This window comes from Entelurus aequoreus, linkage group LG19 (genome assembly GCF_033978785.1).
Source record: "Entelurus aequoreus isolate RoL-2023_Sb linkage group LG19, RoL_Eaeq_v1.1, whole genome shotgun sequence".
In the NCBI taxonomy this organism is placed as follows: Eukaryota; Metazoa; Chordata; class Actinopteri; order Syngnathiformes; family Syngnathidae; genus Entelurus; species Entelurus aequoreus.
In genome coordinates this window covers 37,016,889-37,041,888 of record NC_084749.1, presented here as the reverse complement: position 1 = coordinate 37,041,888, position 25,000 = coordinate 37,016,889, and the positions used below count along the sequence as shown (strand labels likewise).

At 36.3% G+C, this 25,000-nt stretch overlaps 2 protein-coding genes and 1 long non-coding RNA gene across 3 annotated transcripts in view; 1 reads left to right on the top strand and 2 right to left on the bottom strand.

Annotated features, from left to right (window-relative positions):
- LOC133635345 (prostaglandin E2 receptor EP4 subtype-like) overlaps positions 1-7,512 on the top strand; it is a 9,437-nt gene extending 1,925 nt beyond the window's left edge. The window contains exon 2 of the mRNA XM_062028448.1: positions 5,069-7,512. Within this exon, the coding sequence (XP_061884432.1) occupies positions 5,069-5,368 (300 nt within the window). The 3' untranslated portion in view covers positions 5,369-7,512. The remainder of the gene's footprint in view (positions 1-5,068) is intronic.
- Positions 972-9,225, bottom strand: LOC133635346 (uncharacterized). The gene is made up of 4 exons (XR_009822052.1): positions 8,454-9,225; positions 5,438-5,524; positions 5,049-5,354; positions 972-1,300 (listed from the first exon to the last, which is right to left on the bottom strand). It is a non-coding gene; the product is annotated as an uncharacterized LOC133635346 (long non-coding RNA).
- A 1,035-nt stretch (positions 9,226-10,260) lies between these two features.
- On the bottom strand, positions 10,261-24,889 carry slc35e1 (solute carrier family 35 member E1). The gene is made up of 6 exons (XM_062028446.1): positions 24,492-24,889; positions 18,232-18,302; positions 16,414-16,551; positions 15,950-16,075; positions 15,629-15,874; positions 10,261-13,536 (listed from the first exon to the last, which is right to left on the bottom strand). Exons 1-6 carry the CDS (start codon positions 24,817-24,819, stop codon positions 13,297-13,299), a joined length of 1,149 nt encoding a protein of 382 aa, XP_061884430.1. The 5' UTR covers positions 24,820-24,889; the 3' UTR covers positions 10,261-13,296.
- Positions 24,890-25,000: the final 111 nt, after the last annotated feature.

Genomic DNA, 25,000 nt, shown 5'->3' with positions numbered 1-25,000 from the left:
CGGTAATTAAGAGTTGGACAATATCGGAATATCGGCAAAAAAGCCATTATCGGACATCCCTAGTTATAAGGGTATTATTTTAACTCAACTTATGGGTTTTCAAAACCATGAACCATTTTTGGGTTGTTTTCCTATGCATTTTTGAGTAAAAGGCCTTTTTTTAATTAAAAAGTTACTTTTTTCTTGAAGGGAATTTTATTATGGAATAAATGTGGGGCGTATGCATGCAAAAATAGTTGGATAAGCGAGCATGCAATCGTTAACATGCTAACAGCATGCCAACTGTTGAGTTAACGTACCAAGTGACACATGCCAAATGTTGAGTTAAAATAACTCAAATGAGGTGTTCGTCCTTTTCTGAACCAGCAGTTGGGTTAAAATTGGGTTATTTCGATAACCCAATTTATGAGTTGCGAGTGTTGGGTTACATTTTGGAGTTACTTTAATCAAGTGCAATCCCTACTTTGGGTTATAAGGGTATTATTTTCACTCAACTTCTGGGTTTTCAAAACTATGAACCATTTTTGGGTTGTTTTTCCAATGCATTTTTGGGTAAAAGGCATTTTTTTAATTAAAAAGTAACTTTTTTCTTAAAGGGAATTTTTATTATGGAATAAATGTGGGCCGTATGCATGCAAAAATAGTTGGATAAGCGAGCATGCAAACGTTAACATGCTAACAGCATGTGTCACGTACCAAGTTTGATGACTGTAAGGCAAACGCCCACAAAGATGGCTGAAAAAATTAGCATGCTATCAGTTAGCATAGGTCAAGTGTCAAGTTATGTGACTATGGTGTAAACGCTAGAAACATTTGCTAAAAAATTTGGGATGCTAATGTTAGCTGCTAATGTTGGCATGTTAACAGTTAGCATGCGCCATGTACCACATTATATGATTTTGGATTAAACAGTTGTAAAATTAAAAAAACAATTAGCATGCTAACATTACAATTGTCAGGTTCAAACACTGATGATATCTATTAAACAAGACAAGAAACAAGGAATTAAACAGACAGAATTAAATTTGGCTCAATTGAGGCGAGACGCTTGGACTGTACTCTTTGACAGTCTCACCACGATCTGACGAAAGATTGTACGCCTCCTCTTTTATTTGGATTTTCCCTGATTACATGGCAACAGCTGTTTCTAAGGGACGGGGGTCATAAACAGCCATCGCCTTTGATTACAAACAGTTCAAAGAAAAGGTAGTAAAACAGTTTTTTAAAAAAAGTCGCCTTAAGGGGAGTCTAGTCCTGCTTCCTCTCCGCTTTGTAGTTCTCGGGCCAAGACAAAATCTTTCTGTGGATTACAATACATCAAAGAAACAGAACACCTTCATGTTGCTTCCCATTCTACACAGTGAAGTTTTACAAGCCTTTTGTTTGGTAGGATCAAAGACAGCTTTTGTCCTCTAGCAGGGCGAGCTGAACTCAATGTAACACAAAGTTTTGTGATAACTTAAGATACAATTATTCTGACAACCATGCTAGCAGTTAACATGTGTCATGTACCAAGTAAAATCAATCTAAGGTGTATGGCTGTGAAATTAGTTAAAAAAAAAAAGTAAAATTAGTTCAAAAAGTTAACATGCTGACATGCTAAAGTTAGCATGACCCAAAAAGCGTTAAAAATGCTAATGTAGCAAAGCTAAAGTAACATTTCTCTTTAAAAAGCTATTTCTGGTTGCATGGATATGGCATAATAATGTTTAAAAAAAAATTATGTGTATATATATATATATATATATATAATGTGCATACCCGGTATGCATCTTCTACGCAATGCGGCATTCTTGCGAGCGGCTAATGCCCTCCACAGTGCAAAGCCACTACTAAATCAGCAATCTTCACCTCCATGTCGGCAAATAAACTGTTTCGTACAAGTACCATTATCAGTGGAGGACGAGGAATATCTAAACATGCAACACTACACAACATAGGAGAATATGCTAACTGCTAAGATAGGGCTTTTAAATGTAAACAAAGCTGGGCGGATCGATACCAATATCAACAGTAACGATACCAAGCATTGTATAAGTACAGTATAAGGTGGATACGACAGTGGTTACATCAATATTTTTCATTAGAAAAAAATATTTTTTTGTTTTTGTTATTGTTTACGAACTCAGGAAATAAGTCATTGGACACAGGAGGACTTTAAGGTAAAAAAACCAAAGGATTTAAATCAGAGCCAAAAGTAGGAAATATTAATCATATATTTAATTGATATTGTTACACCGTCATCCTATGCTTTGTCTGATAATAATTGTGATCAAAAATGTAATCATTCAGTGATTTTAAACATTTAAAGTATCATTATCAGCGTATGTGTATGACCAATACTGCCTCTGTAACTACTTGGTATTTGCTATTTATGGTATCAATTTGCAGTATCGCACACAATTTATGTAAATTATCCAAACAACAGAATAATAAATGTTTATTAGTGTAGATAGAACAAAAAGTAACCAGATATTAACGGTAAATCAGCAACAGTTTTGAGAAAATAATACAACCGGAAAGGACGTAATGTGTTACCGCATATGTCAGCAGCTAAATTAGGAGTAACCTGTTTTGAAATGGTTTTATTATGATTTGCATACCAAGTTATATATCGCGATACATACTGTATCTCAGGTGGCTGCAATATATATTGCGATATACATGTTAGGCCATATCACTCATCTTTATTACTGTAGGCAGTGGTTCAAATTTGATTTCCCGAATCGGATTTGAGTTAGGAAGGTTTATAAATATATGTTCAAATTATGTTAAAATAGTTTTTTCAGTTAAAATCAAAGAAAAACAATTGTGAAAATAAACATTCAAATAAATGTATTGGAACATGGATCAAAGGAAATTCTCATTTGATTTTAAAAAGTATAATTTTGCTAAAATTGTTTCTCATAAATAAAAAAGGGAGTACAAATTTGGCTCAGATTAGATGTTGGTTGTGTTGTATTACTCCGAAAACATTGAAAAAAAAATCAACTTTCGGTGCCATCTCAGCATGAAGCCAAAACGCACCTAATTCAGGAGTGTCAAACTGGTTTTCATTGAGGGCCACATCGCCCATCAAGTTTACTGTGTTTTACAGCATATTACTGTAAATGGAAAACTGCACCACTGTTTTTAACGGTAACAAACTGGGAGCTCAGTAGCCAGAATTTTACAGTAAAATACTTTCTTTTTTTCAGCATATAACTGTAAATGGAAAAACAGAACCATTGTTTTTACAGCACAATTCTGGCAACTGAGCTGTCATTTTATTTTCTATTTTCCTTTACAATAAAATCTATGAGTGTTTTTTTTACAGTACATGGAAATACAGTACCACGGTTTTTATGGGGAAAAAATGGCAGCTCATTCAGCAGAATTTCACCGTCAAAAAAAGACAGAGCTGAAATATTTTGTGGTGTACCTCAGGGATCAATACTTGGACCAAAATTGTTCAATTTCTATATAAATGACATTTGTAAAGTTACAAAGGACTTAAAGTTAATATTTGCAGATGATACAACTGTGTCTTGTTCAGGAGAGAACACACAGAAGATAATACAAATAATAACAGAAGAAATGAACAAATTAAAAAGATGGTTTGACAAAAACAGACTATCTTTGAATCTCAGCAAGACTAAAATAATGCTATTTGGTAACAGTAGAAGAGAAAGTCAAACACAAATACAAATAGACAGAGTAGATATTGAAAGGGTAAAAGAAAACACATTTTTGGGTGTAATAATAGATGATAAAATGAATTGGAAATCTCATGTAAAAAATATACAACATAAAGTAGCAAGAAACACGTCAATAATGAATAAAGCAAAACATGTTCGAGACCAAAAATCACTTCATATTCTCTACTGCTCGCTAGTGTTACCATATCTGAGTTATTGTGTAGAAATATGGGGAAACAACTACAAATGTGCACTTCATTCACTAACTGTGTTACAAAAAAGATCAGTTAGAATAATACATAATGTTGGATATAGAGAACATACAAACCCTTTATTTATTAAATCACAATTATTGAAATTCAATGATTTGGTGCATTTGCAAACAACTAAAATTATGTATAAAGCAAACTATAACCTGCTACCCAAGAATATACAACAATTCTTCTCAACAAGAAGAGAAATATAACCTTAGAAAGGAAATCTAATTTAAAACATTTGTATGCTCGTACAACACTTAAAACCTTCAGCATATCAGTATGTGGAATTAAATGATGGAATGGATTAACCAAAGAAATCAAACAAAGCACCAATATGATTCAGTTTAAGAGACTGTTCAAACTACAAGTGTTCACAAAGTACACAAAACAAGAATTATGATGAACATCTTGAACCCTTTTTTCTTCTTTTTTTTATTGAGACAAAGATTATTTATGTATATAATATTTGTTTGCTTACTATGGTATATTATTTATTTATTTGTTCACTGTTCCGTTACAGAGAACAAGGAAATTGGATAAAATTGCTATGATATAAAAAAGGGGTGGGATTAAATAAGCTCTGCTTCTTCCTACTCCTTTTGGTACGTGCTGTAATGAAACAACTGGAAATGTGTGATGCATTACATTGTATCGTATGCATGTTCCAAATAAACTGAAACAGAACTGAACTGAACTGTTTTCCCAATTAAAATAGTTTGCTGTAAAAACCACAGTAAATTTTACGGTTAAGAAACTGGAAGCTCTTTTGCAGGAATTTTACCGTCATGTCTATTGTAATTTTTACAGTGTACAATTTGATGGATACATTGCTTTGAAATCATAAATCAAGTGGATATTTAAGTATTTATTTGTAACTTAACAGGAAAAAATGGAATGTATGATAGTATATTTTTTGCATTATTAGGTTTTATTAATGTTTTTAAAAATGCAGTTGAATGTAGTAGTACATCTCTTTTTTTTCTGTCAATAAAGTACTTTAGCGACACATCTTTCCGCATAAAAATATGCTGCGGGCCAGATCTGGTCTCCGAGCTTTGAGTTTGACACCTATGACCTAATTAGATCTAATTGGATGAACACAATCGTCACCCACCTGTTTGGTTTTCCTTCCAGGTCCGTGTGTTCGCCAACCGCCTCATGCTGGAAGACGACCCCGCAGCCGACCTGGCGGCCATCCGGATCGCGTCCGTCAACCCCATCCTCGACCCGTGGATCTACATCCTCCTCAGGAGGTCGCTGTTTCGCCGAATCCTGGCGCTGTCCAGGCGATGTAGGACTCGAGGTAGCCCGACAAAACGAGGGCGCCTGTTCTACCCGGAACACATCAAGGAGGACAGCAGCCATGTTTTCAGCCAGTTGATGCTCGCCAGCGTCATGGCGTCGCCCCCTGATGCCAACACTTTGTCACAGTAGCACACAGACATACTTTGAAACACGGGGAACTGAGAGCAAGGAAGATTTGCTTGAAGGAGGAACCCACACCTTTGTGCGCGCAGTGGACTCACAGACAAAACTTGTGGGCTTGCAGCTGCAAAGGGTTATTTAAGGTCAAGCTTGAGACTGGTACACCTGTCAATCACAGGAAGGACACATAAGGAGCATTCACACCATGGCAATTTGCACTATTTGTACATAGTTGGGCTCTAATGGAAGAAGTGGAAACATTCACTCTCACTTGAGCTCTTATAAGACCATGACCCTTTGGAGGGTCAAATAGGACAAAATTATTATTATTATTGTTTTTTTTAATGTATTTATTTTACGTAAGCACGGGGGATAACTTTCATTATCTCCAAGCCTACTTGACCTCTTATAATATATTAAAGGTTGGACGTTTGCAGGAACTATGGGACAAAATTATTATTTGTATTACATGGGGGAACTTTCACCCTCTCCAAGCCTAACTGACCTCTTATAAAACATTAAATGTTGGACGTTATAGAACCAATAGAGGGTCAAATGGGAGAATATAAATATATATATATATATATATATATATATATTTATAAATATATAAATATATATATATATATATTTTTTTTAACTACATGGAAATAAATCATGAAATAATTAAATCATGAAATAATAAATGAATAATTATTTCAATGTTGAAATGATTATTCAAATGATTAAATAAATGTATGTTCACATTAAATCTATTTCATATCAATTAAAATTAATGACACTTAATTTGTTTAAAGATGTATGTATTTTATGTTGTCCATTTACCCCACCATGTTTTTAGCTACGTCCAAACCTTATTATATTCAGTCATGTGAAATGTTCGCAAAAAAGCGGATTTCCGATATAAAAAATTGGTTATTCAATTTGAAAACATGTATTTCATTTTATTTTAGATACATTCATAGGAATACTTCAGCTATCTACAAGCCCATTTGACCGATTATAATATAATAAAGGTTAGATGTTACAGAACCTATGGAGAGTCAAATGGGACAAAATTATTTATTTAATTATTTGGAAAAAAATACATATATTTTACGTAATCACATGGGAGAACTTTCACTATCTCCAAGCATACATGACACTTACAGGGTTCGTACACCTTTTCCATGGCCAAATTCAAGCACTTTTTAAGGACTTTCAAGATCAGTTTTCCAGTTTTTCCCTTCAAAAGGCAACAACCAGTGTGAATAAATCCATAGCCTTGTTGTTTGAGGTCACCAAATGCTATCTGTAGGAAAAATACGGAAAATCCGCTAAAACCTAAGCCTAACATTGAACCAGCAGTTATCATTAACTGAATGGGGCATAGAAAATGAAGCAGTGTTTCTGTAGACTATTCAATGTCATTGGTGTTTGCAAACGTCTCTCCATTTGTCTTGTTTTTCACATTTCTTGTTCTTTTTCTTACTTACAGCACTCAATGACATCGAACAGCACGGATTGATTCACACAAGTTAAGTAGACAACCAAAATAATGAAGCAAAAAACACATCGAACCATGTTGGATTTCCTTTTTGCATACTTTGCAGCAGGCTACACGTGGATTTGGTCCACATTTTATCCAAAGTTTTGTATTTGTCATTTTCCATCCAATGTTTATTAAAACAACAACCTCCCGGCATGATGGACCGATGCACCACTGTCCTCTTGGGGGCGACACAGAGCCGCATGACAACAACCTAATGTAAGGGCTCGTGCAAAGCCAACAGATCAAGCGTGTAGCTTTCATTTTTAAGGAAACTTATCTGATTTTTTTCCATTTTATAATTAGATACATAGATAGATAGATAGATAGATAGATAGATAGATAGATAGATAGATAGATAGATAGATAGATAGATAGATAGATAGATAGATAGATAGATAGATAGATAGATAGATAGATAGATAGATAGTACTTTATTGATTCCTTCAGGAGAGTTCCCTCAGGAAAATTTAAATTAGCCTATTGAGTCAGACTGCCGAGAAACATGATGAACATTTACAAGTACTTCACACAAAATTCAAGCATTTTTCAAACCTTGAAAACACAACAATAAAATGCAACGATTTTCAAGGTTTTTAAGCACCCGTACGAACCCTGCACTTAAATAACCGTCAGTCTACCCCAGGGCAGCTGTGGCTACGAAAGTAGCTTACCACCACCAGGTGTGAATGAATGATGGGTTTTTAACATGTAAAGCGACTTTGGGTACTTAGAAAAGCGCTATATAAATCCCAGGTATTATTATTATTATTATTAAATAACCATTAATAATATATTAGAGGTTGGACATAACAAAGGACCTATGGTGGGTTAAATGAAACAACATTAAATAAATAAATTTTTAAATAATTAGTCAAGTGTGTCATTAATTAATTGGAATGAAATACATAAATGTGCCATTAATTTATACATTTATTTAATCATTTAAATAATCATATCAATATTTAAACAGGTACTTTTTTTTTTAATATTCAAATTATTATTTCATGATTTATGTCCAAAGAGCCTATTGAGTGCACCATTTTCTAATCTAAATATAAGAAATCCACACTGAAAAAAATATTTTTCAACAGAATAACAAGTTGTAATGTTACAGGATATCAAACCTTAACTAATAATAAACATACTATACAATAATACATTTTAAAACCCAAATCTGATATGGAAGTAGATCCCGCATTTCTGCATATTCACATATGTCTTTAAATTGTAAATAGTGTTTTGTAATGGCAACTTAAATAAAAAGTGGTGTAGCCACTGGTGATGCCGCAAGTTCTAATTTGGGCCACGGCACGTTGATAAACTGATAAAAATAACAAGCAATGTTATTGAACAAAAGTTAGCCTGAAAACATTTCAACTTTTGCGCAACTTTTTTTTTTAAAAGCTACAAAAAAATGAGACATTTTAACAATCACCCAAAAAAGCCTATAAAATCTTGAAAGGACTGATTCCCTCGACATGAAATGTTATGAGCGTGTTACATAATGATTATTGTGGCCGATATTAGCACCACACTGTTCTAATTAAATGAAAATATGCTCACAAGTCGCTACAGCAGAGTTGTCCAAAGAGCGGTTCGGGGTCCTTTTGCAGCAATTTTTTTCTCTGCACGTTCTGAAAACACTATACTGAAAAAAATTCAAAGTGAAATAAAAGAGTGAATGTAAAAGTTGAAATGTTGATGCTAATACACAAAGCTGACATGGCTGTATGGTTTTGATAATGAGAAATACATATTTTCTTCACTGCCTTTGATTTTTCAGTCTGTGGCCCTCAGTGGAAAAAGTGCTAGAGCTTTTTATATTCCACCATCAGCTCTGCATTTAAATCACATTACAGCCAATTTAGCCTCTAAAAATACTGACTTGCTCCAGTTTTTGGCATGCTCCAAGGATCAGTAAGGTTTAAAAAAACAAACTGAGTGCCTTGGAGCCAAGGGACTAACTTTAAGAATATTAGATGTTTTTGTGTCATTTAATTTAAACAATGTCTATAGCAGGGGTCACCAACCTTTTTGAAACCAAGAGCTACTTCTTGGGTACTGATTAATGCGAAGGGCTACCAGTTTGATACACACTTAAATAAATTGCCAGAAATAGCCAATTTGCTCAATTTACCTTTAACTCTGTTATTATTAATAATTAATTATATTTACACTTAATTGAACGGTTTAAAAGAGGAGAAAACACGAAAAAAATAACAATTACATTTTGAAACATAGTTTATCTTCAATTTCGACTCTTTAAAATTCAAAATTCAACCGAATAAAAGAAGAGAAAAACTTAAAAAAAGAATTTATGGAACATCATTAGTAATTTTTCCTGATTAAGATTAATTTTAGAATTTTGATGACATGTTTTAAATAGGTTAAAATCCAATCTACACTTTGTTAGAATATATAAAAAATTGGACCAAGCTATATTTCTAACAAAGACAAATCATTATTTCTTCTAGATTTTCCAGAACAAACATTTTAAAATAAATTCAAAAGACTTTGAAGTAAGATTTAAATTTGATTCTACAGATTTTCTAGATTTGCCAAAATAATTTTTTTGAATTTTAATCATAATACGTTTGAAGAAATATTTCACAAATATTCTTTGTCGAAAAAACTGAAGCTAAAATGAAGAATTAAATTAAAATGTATATATTATTTTTTACAATAAAAAAGATAAAAAATTACTTGAACATTGATTTAAACTGTCAGGAAAGAAAAGGAAGGAATTTAAAAGGTAAAAGGGTATATGTGTTTAAAAATCCTAAAATCATTTTTAAGGTTGTATTTTTTCTCTAAAATTGTCTTTCTGAAAGTTATAAGAAGCAAAGTAAAAAAATGTATGAATTTATTTAAACAAGTGAAGACCAAGTCTTTAAAATATTTTCTTGGATTTTCAAATTGTATTTGAGTTTTGTCTCTCTTAGAATTAAAAATGTTGGGCAAAGCGAGACCAGCTTGCTAGTAAATAAATACAATTAAAAAAATAGAGGCAGCTCACTGGTAAGTGCTGCTATTTGAGCTATTTTTAGAACAGGCCGGCGGGCTACTCATCTGGTCCTTACGGGCTACCTGGTGCCCGCGGGCACCGCGTTGGTGACCCCTGGTCTATAGTGAGTGATGTAAGTCTGATATCAGAAATGCACTGAACAGTTTTGTTTCGTTTATTTTTGGAAGCATCTGGTTTGTTTCTAATAAATGTTTTGATGGCTCCCAGCAATCTAAATGTTTAATAATAATTTAAGTTGATCCTCATGCTGTATTTTTTAAGTATTATGTCTTGTGTGTAAACAATGCCCCTGTTTTTTGATTGTCCCCACTGAAAACATATCTGAAAAAAGACATTCAATACAGATCAGTTCAGTATTCTATTTATTTTTCCACATTTAAAAATAGCATTTTCTAAATCATAATCAGCGACACAACTGCCCGGAGCTGCACCGTTGTTACAATGTTTTGTACCGAGACAACCATAAATAAAAATCTATAAACATTAGTTGAGTATAAACTCTGAAAGACAGAGAAAAATAATAATCATACAAGTTTTACAAAGAAACCACCCGCTTCCTTATTGACATGTACTATACATCCCAGTGATCAAAATGAAAGCGGATAGTTTTAAATTGAGCAAGTTCTCTAGAAGTGTCCACGAGACTCAAATAAGCAGCTTGACAATCAGAAAGTCATTTCATCAACTCCAACAACAAGGCAAGGCCTCCACCTTGTGGTGCACTTTGCTTTTGGCAACATGAGCACCTAACAAAACATGATATGGGGAAGTAAGTATGGATGCAATCTTGACAACTTAACCTGACAAGCTTCCATTTCTTTCTTAATCGAGAGATATCAAACACACCTCTTAGATCGTCATTTCTTAGTTGGTTCACAAGAACTACTGTAACCTTTTATAATAAGTACACACCATTTAACATTAGTAAAGCTTATTTGATGAATACATTCATACTCATTAGTACGCTTTTTAAAGACAGTTATAAACATAACCATGAGTACATGTCTCAATGCAGTAAGTGCATGTATATATAATGTCTACAGATTATTAAGTCTTATTTATCTACACTTTCTAAATGACCGAACAAACTATTGACAATACCTAAACATAATGTGAAAATGCTGAATCAATCATCTATAAAAGGGTAAAAATGCAACCATTAAGCTTCTTTTTTTTTTTTTTATAGCTGAGCTTATTAATACAGTATGAATAAAACATTTATAACTGTTTATAAACTGCATACTGATGTCAGAAATATGCTTGGTAAAATTATTGAAGTCAGTATTTACTAGTGCTTAATAGTGGGACTGTGTACTTATTATAAAGTGCTAACAATAGTATTTTTTTTTACTTCAAACTTAATTTTAATTGAGTGACAAGTTACAAAGCAAAGTGCATTTTAGGTTCATCCCGAAGTAGAACCTGAAAACCGAATATTCCTAACTTTTTGTGTAAAACCACCCAAGACCAAAATTAATGCATGATTGAATCATTAATAAGAGATGTGTTGACAGTCAACATGTCCTGTCTTTTACATGTTATATTCTATTGGTTGATGGTGAGTAATAACATAAGCATGATTAAATACATGTAATTATTATCAAAAGATTGGTTTTAAGAGGTTTTGATTCAACCTAATGTGGGACAGTTTTGTTTATTGATACTGTACTCACCAATGAGATGCAGTATCAAAACATTCTGCATGAGGTATTCTTCCTTATTATTGTGGTTATAGTTTGCCGTGGTTTCTATATTTCACAAGAACAAAACATGAAAAGCTGCATTATACCAAAAAGATGTGGGATGAAAAAAGTACAATTGTGCACCATCCATCCATTAATCCATTTTCTACCGCTTGTCCCTTTTTGGGGTCACGGGGGGTGCTGGACCAATGCAAGCTTAATGTCATTGTAATGGCGGAATTTTTCACATTGCTTAAGTGCACGGTGTCAACCTGCCTTTTGATGTAACATTATCTTCCATGAGGGAAAAGGAGTAGATGTACATTTTTAGGAGGGGATTATATGAGACATAAAATAACTTTAAATGACTTATAAAAATATGCTATTTGAAGAGTGGATTGATTTAAAGATATTTAACCACAAACTGCGTGTGTATGTGAGTTCCTTGTGGAAGTGTCTTATTGTCCCCGCAACACTAAACAGTTAGCAAATATTGGAAAAAACAGTAGAACAACTCATATACTTTAAATTTCTGCATCAAAATGTTCAGTGTCCATCCCAAATAAATAACCGATCTAGCGACACCGCAATCAATGGCAATCTAATCCATAATCCATCTCGGTTGGCAGTTCAATGGATTATTGCACAAAACGAAGCGCTGGTTCTATGACAAGATATGTCATGTGTGGTACAGTATGTACTGTAAGTGGTGTTCCGTCACCACCTACACTCATATACAACTTGTTCTTTTTAAATTATGTGCAAACTCAAGAAAGGCTAAATATGACAGAGGAGCTTTGGTTCAGGGTTGACACTTGGCCTGGACAGGAGAGAGGATGTCCCACTCGACCTGATAAATAAATACCAGGGATCAATATCAAAATAGACTGCGATCCAAGGGTGGCATGATTCTACACTTCCTACACAAAGTTTGAACAATTTTAAAAAATGGATATTTTACAAGGACATTTTTGTTCCGTAAACTTTCAGTATTTGATTTATTTTCAGCGCTGTAAGAAAATAGTAGTGGTCACTGACTGTTCTGCGTATCAGAACTTGTCTCACACCTTTTTCTAATTCAAAGTCTGATGGGATATGAATGCTTCCTGCGTGTGCGCTGACGTGGGCTAATTGTGTTCTTCTTTTATAAACTAGACTTTCAGCAGCTCATCCCTCCCGGCCACCATGACACAAGCTTGGCGAAGAATAGTACAAGCCTAAAATCCAAACATTAAGGCGTTCCGCTTGTTACCAGATGTAACATGATAGACTGTCGGCGTGAGGTCGCAGTTGACATCACTCCCTTTGAAAGTAAACAAAAAAAAAAACAATAGGTTTTATCCATCACTCACCATCTGTAGATGAAATGAGCGTTGTGTGTGATGGACGGGATCACGCAGCGAGCTTTGGACATTAAGGGGCATGGGAGAGGTCACTGACCCTTTCATGACAGCCGTCTTGCTCTTCCTGTCTGGGCTGGGCCTGAGTCTCATGTTTAGAGCAGACTAGTGCGGCTGGGATGGTGAGTATCACACACACACACACACACACACACACACACACACACACACACACACACACACACACACACACACACACACACACACACACACACACACACACACACACACACACACACACACACACACACACACAATCACACACACAAACACACACACAAACTCATGTCTATCTTCTTTTACACCACATATTGGTGGTTGCTGTTGTAGTTTGACGTGTAGGTCTGGCGACTGTACTGGAAGTGGTCGGTGAGCACGTTGTTCCAACTGTGCTGCTGCTGCTGCTGCTGCTTTGAACCATGGGAGAAAGGCACTGACCCGTTGGCCTGAAGCTTCTGTAATGCTGGGTTGTCAAAGGACATCAGGTCCTGTTTGTTGCTCGGCAGCAGTTTCTTGTCTTGGTGAGCATCATACTTGGCCTGTCGGAACAATGTCAGCATGGTTACTTTTTGAAAAAACCTACTGATCATCATTACATTTATCTGGATACAAAGATACATGTGGGGTTCCCAAAGTCTCAATTTTAGGTTCCAGTCTTTTTAATCTTTACATGCTGCCTCTAGGGTACATCATTAGAAGACACTGCATCAGTTACCACAGTGTATATTGTCTCCTGACGACACACTGTATTTTCGACATCAAACCATGGATGGCAGTGAATTTCCTATATAATGTTAAAGTACCAATGATTGTCACACACACACTAGGTGCAGCGAAATTATTCTCTGCATTTGTCCCATCACCTGGGAGGTGAGGGGAGCAGTGAGCAGCAGCGGTGGCCGCGCCCGGGAATCATTTTTGGTGATTTAACCCCCAATTGCAACCCTTGATGCTAAATGTGTCAAGCAGGGAGGTAATGGGTCCCATTTTTTATAGTCTTTGGTGTGACTCGGCCGGGGTTTGAACTCACAACCTACCGATCTCAGGGCGGACACTATAACCACTAGGCCACTGGGTAGACACTTAGAATGTGTCATCAACGTGCATCATCACGATATGACAAAAGTATTAAAAAGCTATATCATAGGCCAAATGTATATTATTCATATCGTCTAGATTACGCAACCCGACCGTACAGCGCTGCCTTGTTTTGACGCCAATAAAAGGCTTATATGTGTATTTGTCATCCTGCCGCATCATCATTCCTCCGACATTACAACACTTTATATTCTTATCTAACAAAGCTGGTGCAGTAAATTTGTCAGGTTTATACTGTCATGCTTTTATTTTGAAGATTGTTTTGCACACTAGACATGAGTTATGTTGTGGTTTAAAAATAATGATTGTATCGATATAAACCAGGGATGTCAAAGTTAACGCATGTGATAATCCCAAAAAGTTATCACAATATCATGTACAAACGCAAATTATTAATGCAATCTATTTTTCATTTTTGACCACACAGTGCACTCAGAGTCATGTTTATAGATGTGTTTATCATTGGTGTACATCATAGGGATGTAACAATATCAAAATCTTACAGTACGTTACCGTTACGATATTATTGTGGTATTGTCAAAAACTAAAGGCTTAGTAAATATGCCATAGTGTGTAAAATGAAGTGGCAGGAATGTTTAAATTAAACACACCTACTGTAATTGAACACAAACATAATGCTCAAAGGTTCTAATCATATTTATTACTACAAATAAGTGTTTTTAAGTGCAAATATTAGTGCAGGAACATCAAGTATTTCAAGTAAATTTAATTTAGTGTCTTTAAATTGACAATGTAAACATCCAGTTTAACAAGTATACAATAATAACATTCAGCCAGCCTATTTAATAGCGTAAAATCCTACATTGACGGTAGTACTCCAAGTTTAGTACAGTCACATACCACGGCATTATTGCTAGCATTTTGAAAACAAAATGCCACGATATTTACATCACCCTTACATTCCTAGTACATCAGCATCTTATCTGCGATAATGTTGTAAAATTGATTCAAGTGTGCACTTCATACTATATATTAACCAAGTTTTAATCAATGACGTGCATTCAAGTAAAACTAAATAATATTTGTGTATGACATTCTGACAATAAAATTGCATTTCTGTCAAAATATTGGGGTCTTTTCTGAAGTTAATTTAATTTGTGTAAGCAAGTGATTAACTGATTTAACAATATTCAACATAAACTGAAAGGTGTACTCAAAATACCAGATTAAGATGATTTTTTTCCAACATTGCCTTGCAGTTTGTGTAATATGTACCGTAATATGAAGTCACACAATATAAATTCTGTATATTAAAGTAAAATTTAGTTTTCATGCTGGCTAGGCTGAACACTGTAATATGTCATTGTATAATGAACATATATGAGTTGGCACCCATTATGTAGTCCTGGGAACTGTGCTTGAGTAAAACCCGACATAAGTGTTCACCCATTGAAATAATGGCTAGATATCATACTTAAGAGCTATCTGATATGATATCTTTCAAAATTGCATAGCATATACTTACACAGCAGTGATGCACATACACAACGTAATTGTGTTAGGGTGACTTGCCTTGTTGTAGAGGAAGACCCCGACTATGGCCGTCATCATGCCCATCACATTGGTGAGTGACACAGGGTTACGCAGCATAAAAAGTGAGATGCTGATAACCATAATCCTTTTGGTAGCGTTTGCCACGGCGTAGCTGAGCGGGCTGACCAGATTAAGCACGCTGAAGGCGATGACGTTCTGAGCGAAGTTGCAAAAGCCACTGATGAGCAGGAGAACGACAGTTCTGGTCCACCCCGACATGTCCCACTGTGAGGGCCACACAAAAGGCATTAAGGGTTAGACATCCAATTCTTTGAAGCACATTATGAAGCGATTACACACCAGATCGTCGTTGACAAGAAAGACAGAGAGGTCCACCAGCACCCAGGTGGGCAGCATGAATATTACTGCATTGAAGCCCAAGATGTTGAGCAACCGCAGGTGGTGGATTCGAGTGTCACGCAACACCTAAAGAAAGAAAACATGAATGTTGTCTTCTCACAAGGATAAACAGGGATACAATGCTTCTGTTTATCCACTTAGTTAATGATTTTAACAACCTCCAAATGGAAGTTTGCCAATTATGTTAAAAATAAAAAAAAACTTTAAGCAGCTGTAATGAAAAAGAAATCCGTCATATGTCTGTTTCAAATTTTGGCTTGATGATTTTCATATGTGAAACATTTGAGGGGGAAAAACACCCCAATAAAGTAATGAAACACAGAGCAGATGTTGACCTTGCATGAAACCGTTACATAATGAATGTATTCGTGTGACAAAAATGTAAACAATTTGACTGTATGTACCTTTTTGGAGAATATATTCTGTAGGGAGAAGCAGAGCGTGGCAGCCAGAGCACTGATGAGACCCGAAACGTCGAAGGACAGTTCTGTCGCTGTGGCCAGCAGCACTCCGCCAATGATGGGGATCAGAGATATGTACACCTTCCGTGTGGAAGAAGCAATAAAACAAAACAAAAACATTGGCATATGAATGATTTGTATTGACTTTTCTATAAAACTTTAAAATAGTTTTAACAAGTATTGAGAAAATGTAAAAAAAAACATATTTATACTAGTTTCAGCTGGTATTTGCACAGCAAAACAGTACATTAAAAAAACTATTTTATTCACATTTAAACACATTAATTAGAGTAACCACAAGCTTTGTATCTAACCACTATATATAATTACAATTTAACTGAAAAACAGTATTTAACACATTAAGCATCGCTTTGCAATTACAGCTGCTATGCTAAGCTATAACAGCACACTAACCGGTGGTGCATGATAAATTCTGACCAGGCAGCACAGGTAACCTACTTTAGTTCCATTTTGTAGTGACATTATAGCGTCCTCAAATATCGAAACATTTAAAGCAAGACCAAAGTTTATGAATGTTTTAAATAAAAGTAACGTTATAGATTTATAAGACCTTTCAAAATCGTATTTAAGACCTTTTATGGGCTTTTAGTAAAATGTTAGACATTTTAAGGCCTTAAATTCTAATTGTTGGATTTAAGACTGTTTAAAACTTTTCTTAAAGACCCTGCGGATACCCTGGCTGCCTGGGCTCAACTTAGACAATTACAAATGAAAACAGGTGTGCTGGCCCACAAAGTAAAGCTACTGCAGGGACAAGAAAACAGGAAGTGAAAACTAGAAAATAAGAGCGCAGAACAGGAACCAAACACTAAACATTAAAACACCAACAAACTTAAACTAAGACATGACCTACAGTGACAGATTGTGACAGTAGAGGTGTATTTTGAATTTACCAAGGAGAACACCAGTCAGAAACTCAGCAATTATTTTTGCAATGACCTGATCACTGACTGTATAACAACCTGTGCCGCCTTACAGTCCATACAGTCAAAATAAACTGCGTGATTAATTTGCGGGTATACATGATTAAGGGGATTATTTTTTTGTGATTAATCACATGAGTTAATTTATTATTTTTGGCAGCCCTAGAATATTCATAAACTCAAGCACTGTTTGTCTAGATCCATGTTTCTCTCCAGGAACAAAAAGCTAATAAAATTTTCTTCTTTTCAAAATCGAAAGTCCACATGAACATAATGAGGGTGGCATCCGTTTTTACAATATGACTGTAAGGCATGTACTGTATATTATGTTGATCGAGCACTTGTATGAGATTGTATGCAGTTCAAGGCTCTTGGTCTAGTTATTGCTTCTCAAACAGGATCTGTGGATGTTGTATCCAGCGACATTCCTAGTCTGGGTGAACACCTAGTGCAAAGGTAAACATGACACCCAGATGTAAGATGCAACAATGAAGGTCTCAATTATCCACGCTGGTTTTGCTATGTAGAAATAAAGCCCACACTATGAGGCAATTTGTGTTACTGAACCATTACACCTCAGATACAAGAAGTAATGCTTGCTGTAGTTTTATACAGGCAGGCAACCAAATCAACTTAAACAACCACATTACCAAACTAAAGTAGTTTGGAAATTGTCAAGTGAAGGTAAAACCACAGGGGGACTTTCCTGTTTTCTTATACCTGTAGTGTAATACAAGCTACGGTACAGTCCCACACAGTGCCACATCAGCACTCTCAACACACAGCGGTCCTTGTTTGCCGTGTGTATTCAACTCACCTTGGTAGTCTGCTTCTCTCTCATGATGATTCTTGACAAGAGCACAACCCATATTGGCATCGTGGCTTTGACTGCAAAGAAAAACAAAAAGTTGGAAAACATGACAATGGACTTGTTAAAATCAGGCATTAACAATAAAATCAAGTCTGTCTGCACTCAAAAATAAATGGTGCAAGTTTGGAAAACATTACCTTGAAAATTCCGCTAAAAATTTTAAACAACAAATAACCTAAGGCGCTGCAGTAACCAAGACTGTACACTTCGAGTCAGCACTGACAATTAATTATGTTTAACCATCCATCCATCCATTTTTCTACCACTTGTTTTTATTCATGATTAATTCTTAAATACATTTACTGGAAGACTGATTACATAATTAAATTGTCCTTTCGCTGCCTGCTGGGATAATTGATAAATACATAATAACTGAGTTAAATTATGTTAGTGGCAAGTTATTTAAACAATTAAGTTGGAAGGGAGTTGAATACAAAATGTGTCACAATCAGTAGCTTCGCGGTGAGTCAGTTCAGTGTAAACAAACAGGCCCGGGTACTCCTTTCAAGAGCTCCATTTAAAAGGTAGATATTCTTCATTCCTGTGTTGATTGAATTCCCTATAGACATTGTAAGTTATTATAGCAAGGGTAGACAATTAACACAACATCAGGAGCTACTCCAAGAGATTTTTTTTATGTGCATTGCAGTTAGTAAATGTATATTTTAGTGTTGTTTTGGTTCAGGTTTACAAATTCAGGGAATAATTCATTGGACAAAGGAGGACTTTGAGAGAAAGGGATTTTAAATGAGTACAATAAATAAATTACAAAATGTACATGAATACATTTACATTTTGGTATGGGAATTGGCTGCACAAATCCCTGATCGAACATCCCTATTTGTGTTCAAATACACAGTATAAGTAACATTTATCTAGCCTATTTATTAGACTATTTCCATTCAAATTACACGATGACATCATATTCAAGCAAAACACAATAGTTAACCTAAAATTATGAATATCGATCAAAATAATTGTGATTATTTTAATTTTTAAGGTGAAACAAAAAACATGGAGACAAAATATACTTATAAACTATTTTAAAAACCTGAGAAAATTTATAGAAAAGTTTCTCAGGACCTGAACTTGAAAACCTGAAGCAAGAGCAGTCAACGAGGGGGCCCTGTTAGAATTCCTCGGGTCTCGAACTCATCTAACGATTAGCAAACAACCACATACTAGTTTCTTTTTTTACCTTTACCGCAATAGTTTCTCTGGATTTTGCTTATATTTTATCTCGCCTTTTCTAACACTACTTTTCTTCCCACCATGTGCCCTTCGAGGCTCTGTAGAATGCAAAGCAGTTAATCCACGTGATGTACACACTAATTTCACATGAAAATACATTTATAAAATTTTTATTAGGGCTGGGCCGATAAAACAATATCAATATATATCGCAATGGACAGGTAATCGATATCAACAAAAAATGTGTTTGATAAAACTTTTGACATCAATTTTTTTTTTTGGTCGAAAGAAACTGGAAAGAATGGAGCATTGTTGGTTGCATGAACAAAGGCACTAGCAGTCTGGTAACAAACAAAACAGGAAGTGGTCAGTGAGCAATGGGAGGGACACACTAAACAGCCACTTGCATAACACTATCAACCATCAGGTTTGGTTGCGCCATCTTGCTGCCTCAATGTTGGTACTTTGTATCGAGTGAGAAGAGAAAGTAAGAATGAGTGCTGCAGAGAGCAAATAAATTGTCGATAAAACAAGAAAAGTCACCACGACGGTATGGCAGTTTTTTTGGCTTTTTGAAAACGGACCATAGTCTTTTGCCACGTTCATCTTTTCTTTTCAACCCTCGTCCGTTCCATATTCGGGTGTACGGAAACAATAGGTAGGAAATAAAGTGCAGGACTGTATGAATAAAATACAACAAATGTGCAACTTTAAAATAATTTGGTCTAATAATATTTAGATGATTACTGCACTAAAAATGTGAGTGTGAATGTTGTCTGTCTGTCTATGCTGGCCGTGTGATGAGGTGGCGACTTGTCCAGGGTGTGCCCCGCCTCCCGCCTGAATGCAGCTGGGAGAGACTCCAGCGACCCCCCGCGACCCGAAAGGGACAGGCGGTAGAAAATGGATGGATGGGTGCTACTTTAAAATAATTCGGTCGAATAATATTTAGATGATTACTGCACTAAAATTGTGAATGTGAGTGTGAATGTTGTCTATCTATGTTGGCCCTGTGATGAGGTTGCGACTTGTCCAGGGTGTACACCGCCTTCCGCCCGACTGCAGCTGAGATAGGCTCCAGCACCCCCGCGACCCCGAACGGGACAAGCGGTAGAAAATGAATGGATGGATGGATTACTGCACTAAAATTGTGAATGTAAGTGTGAATGTTGTCTGTCTATGTTGGCCCTGTGATGAGGTGGCGACTTGTCCAGGGTGTACCCCGCTTTCCGCCCGAATGCAGCTTGGATAGGCTCCAGCCACCCCTGGGACAAGCAGTAGAAAACTGAATGGATGGATGGTTGCGTAACATAAATTCAAACTAACAGCAATTTCATGGCAGTAAACCTGCTAAAAATTGTTCTTAGGGTTTCTCTGTTTACATTTACACACCATGCTGTTACACTTTATTAAGCATTACTAACATATTCCTTATTTTATGCACCTTAATCTAAAAGAGGTTAATGGTAAGTATTTGTTTTAATTTTACATTGATTGAGTGTTTTCCATGGTTGTGTTGACATTTCCTTTCCTTTCTGTCTTGACATCTGAGGGGATTCTAAGAGGAGTAAGGTTATATTTGAAATAAAAATGTAATATGTTTTGTCCTGGTTTATATTTTCCATAGGTCATAAGAAATATCAATAATTATCGATATCGATCAATACAAAACACTTATAATAAAAAACGTATATAGTTTTCAGCTCAGCCTCAGTTTTATCCGTTAATAAAAGAAACATTAAAAAAGGTACATAACATCCATCCATCCATTTTCTACCGCTTGTCCCTTATGGGGTGGCGGGAGGTGCTGGAGCCTATCTCAAGTGCATTCGGGCAGAAGGCGGGGTACACCCTGGACAAGTCGCCACCTCATCGCAGGGCCAACACAGATAGACAGACAACATTCACACTCACATTCACACACTAGTGTCAATTTAGTGTTGCCAATCAACCTATCCCCAGAGAAATTTTTTGAGTAAAATGATGACTTTTGTCATAATTTCACCAAGTAAAATTCCGATTAATAATATAATATCGCAAACATTTTAAAGTTTTCTTTAAAAATTATCACTTTTGTCGAGTAAAATTACGACTTATAACATTGCACACATGTTCAGTTTTTCTTGTAAAATGTGGACTTCCGTTGAGTAAAATTCCCAGTTGCAGTTAGTCCAGAACGCGGCAGCACGACTTTTAACAGGGGCCAGGAAACGCGAGCATACAACCCCAATTCTTCAGAGTTTGCACTGGCTCCCTGTTAATTTTAGAATTGATTTTAAAACATTGCTGTTTGTTTTTCAAGCTTTACATGGACTGGCACCTCAGTATATCTCGGACCTCATCCAAATTTACACTCCTGCGCGTGCTCTGAGGTCCGAGAGCCAGCTCCAGCTCGTGGTGCCCAAGACCAGACTTAAATCCAGGGGAGACAGGGCCTTCTCTGTGGTCGGCCCTAGGCTCTGGAACACTCTGCCCCTCCATGTTCAAATTGCTCCCACAGTGGAGTGTTTTAAGTCTCGTCTTAAGACCCACTTTTATTCTTTGGCTTTTAAGCTCCCTCCCCCCATTCTCACCACATTCTACAGAGGCACTATAGAGAGCCTGCTGACCAACAGCATCTCTGTCTGGAGTGGAGCCTGCAGTGCCTCAGACTGGAAGTCTCTCCAGAGAGTGGTGAGGACGGCGGAAAAGATCATCAGGACTCCTCTTCCTCCTATCCAGGAGATCGCAAAAAGCCGCTGCCTGACCAGGTCTCAGAAAATCTGCAAAGACTCCTCCCACCCCCACCAAGGACTGTTTTCACTGCTGGACTCTAGAAAGAGGTTCCACAGCCTCTGAAGCAGAACCTCCAGGTTCTGTAACAGCTTCTTCTCTCAGGCCGTAAGACTCTTGAACGCATCATAAAAATCCCCTCAACTCCCCCCAAAATGGATTAACTCGCTGGAATAAAAAAGACAATATAACATACATCCATAAACGTGGACGCATGTGAAAAAGTGCAATACATTTATCTGTACAGTAACCTATTTATTTATTTTTATATATGCTCCTTATTGCTTTTTTATCCTGCACCTGCACTACCATGAGCTAATGAAATGAAATTTCGTTCTTATCTGTACTGTTAAGTTCAAATTTGAATGACAATAAAAAGGAAGTCTTAAGTCTTTAACACTACGTGAGTTGTTTGGTCCTCTGTCCTCTGTGTTTTTAAAAAATGTTGACTTCTATTTACTGTTTAATTTGCTTTACCCTTTAAAATCGTTTTTAATCATATTTATTTTTATATTGTTTTTATATGGGGTTTTATATTTATTTCTTTTTTGTTTTTATTCAGTCATTGGTGGAGCTAAGGATAATATTTGATTATTGTTTTTAACATTGTTGTGCAGCACTTTGGAAACATTTTTGTTGTTTAAATGTGCTATATATATAAAGTGGATTGGATTGGATAAAATGATGACTTTTATTATAACACTGCCAAAATTCTAAGGTTTTCTTTTGAAATTGTGACCTTTTTCATATTCCTTCCATTTCTGTGATATTGCAATATTTTCTCGTAAAATTATTACTTTCTAAGTGTCTCTTGTGAAATTGTGACCTTTCTCATATTCTTTCTGTTTACATGTTAAAAAAAAAAAAACAGGTTGGGGGAATAACCTTCCCCGTAGCAGCTCAACAGCAATTAAGTCAATTTGCCAGCTAGCAGCCTAGCGTTGGTGTTTATTTGAAACATCCATCCATCCATCCATCCATTTTCTACCGCTTGTCCCTTTTTGGGGTCGCCGGAGCGTATCTCAGCTGCATTCGGGCGGAAGGCGGGGTACACCCTGGACAATATTACGGAATATGTCGAACAGACAACCGTAATTTGTCAAGTGTGGAGCGAAAGCGTTGCTACAAAAAGTAGCATTACTGCTAATATGTAACATCATTTGAAAAGTCACCCGCTAGAGAATGAAGAGTGTTTGAAACTCAGCACGTCAACATCTCTGTTCAGTGCCACACCAACAAAATGCAGAGGCAACCATTTCCACATCAACACCGTATGAAAAAAATAGTCCACGACATAGGAGATAACGTCCGCCGGAACCTACCACATAGCGAAGGACGTACACAATTTGATTTCCTATTATGCAGCTCATTTTTATTTGACAGTTATTGAAATATCTTGTGTGACATCATGCACAGAAGTGAACTTTATTTGTTTTAAACTATTGTAGTGGCGTTCTGTACAAAAAGTGCACTTTAATTTAGTGTTGTTTTGATTTGTCATCTAGAGGACATCGTGCACAAAAGTGCACTCATAGCTTGTTTTAAAATGTCTCTGACAATCTTGCACGTTCTGTTTTGAAATGACATGAATGTTTGTGCCACTGCTTAAAAACTGTTTAATAAATACAGTGTTGGTCAATTGACTTAGTTGTGATTTCCCTCTTTGCATGAAAGTTTAAAATGAGCTTTTATAAATGCAGTATGAACAAGAATGTTTTAATGTAGACACACAGAATCATCATACTGCTGTGATTATATGCATTAAGTGTTCATTCAAGGCTGAGGCAAAATATCGAGATATATATCGTGTATCGTGATGTGTCCTAAAAATATCGAGATATTTAAAAAAAGCCACATCGCCCAGCCCTAATTGCAATATTTTCTCGTAAAATTATTACTTTCTTAGTGTCTCTTGTGAAATTGTGACCTTTCTCATATTCGTTCTGATTCTGTAATATACATGTTTAAAAAAAACACAGGTTGGGGGAATAACCTTCCCCGTAGCAGCTCAACAGTAATTAAGTCAATTTGCCAGCTAGCAGCCTAGCATTGGTGTTTATATGAACCAACAGCTGGCTAATTTACTAGTCACGTATTGTTATCACCCTTTAAAAGTTGTTTGAAGTATATTTCCAGCGAACAGGCCCATATTATGGATGCAGTCCCACGTTAGCAGGAAGAGCTAGCACAATCACATCAGTGGTCATAAAACATTCATTGTGTCCCACACGAAGTGTACTCACCGGTGTGCGCGTAGGAAACAGGTACCTTCCATATGCTGAAGTGGGCCGACACCGATGCAAAGTATTTCCCGAAAGCCAAAGGAAGAATGGACCACCAGTAGTACCTTCTCGGTAGTTCTGTTTTGGGGACTCCCCATGCCCGCAGCAACGGCGGGAGGAACACGACAATGGAGAATATATGAAAGAGAGACACCGTGACCGGGTAGGGGAACCCATTGAGGATGATTTTGTTGATGACGTTGCCGCCCGAGCTGACGGTGTACCAGCACACGCACAGGACAACTATCCGGAAGCCTTCTCTGACCTGAACCCGCTCCACCGCAGCCATCTTTCAACGCGGACTGACGCGTCACCGGCACCACGGAGAGGCGTGAAGAAGAAGCCCGGTCGTGCGCACCACAATAGAGCGCACTGCTTCCGGTTTTGTCACCTTCACAATAAGACAGCAGCAAGGTGAACCGCTTGAAGTGGATCAGGGGTGTCAAACTCATCTTCCATCCATCCATTTA

Bases quoted from the DNA above. Each gene is read 5' to 3' on its own strand.
- slc35e1 (XM_062028446.1), bottom strand. From the start codon at position 24,819: ATGGCTGCGGTGGAGCGGGTTCAGGTCAGAGAAGGCTTCCGGATAGTT. The intron at 16,076-16,413 runs GTACATACAGTC...TTCTTTCTTTAG, and splicing joins AGAATATATTCTCCAAAAAG to GTGTTGCGTGACACTCGAAT. The intron at 15,875-15,949 runs GTGTGTAATCGC...TGGCCCTCACAG, and splicing joins TTCTTGTCAACGACGATCTG to TGGGACATGTCGGGGTGGAC.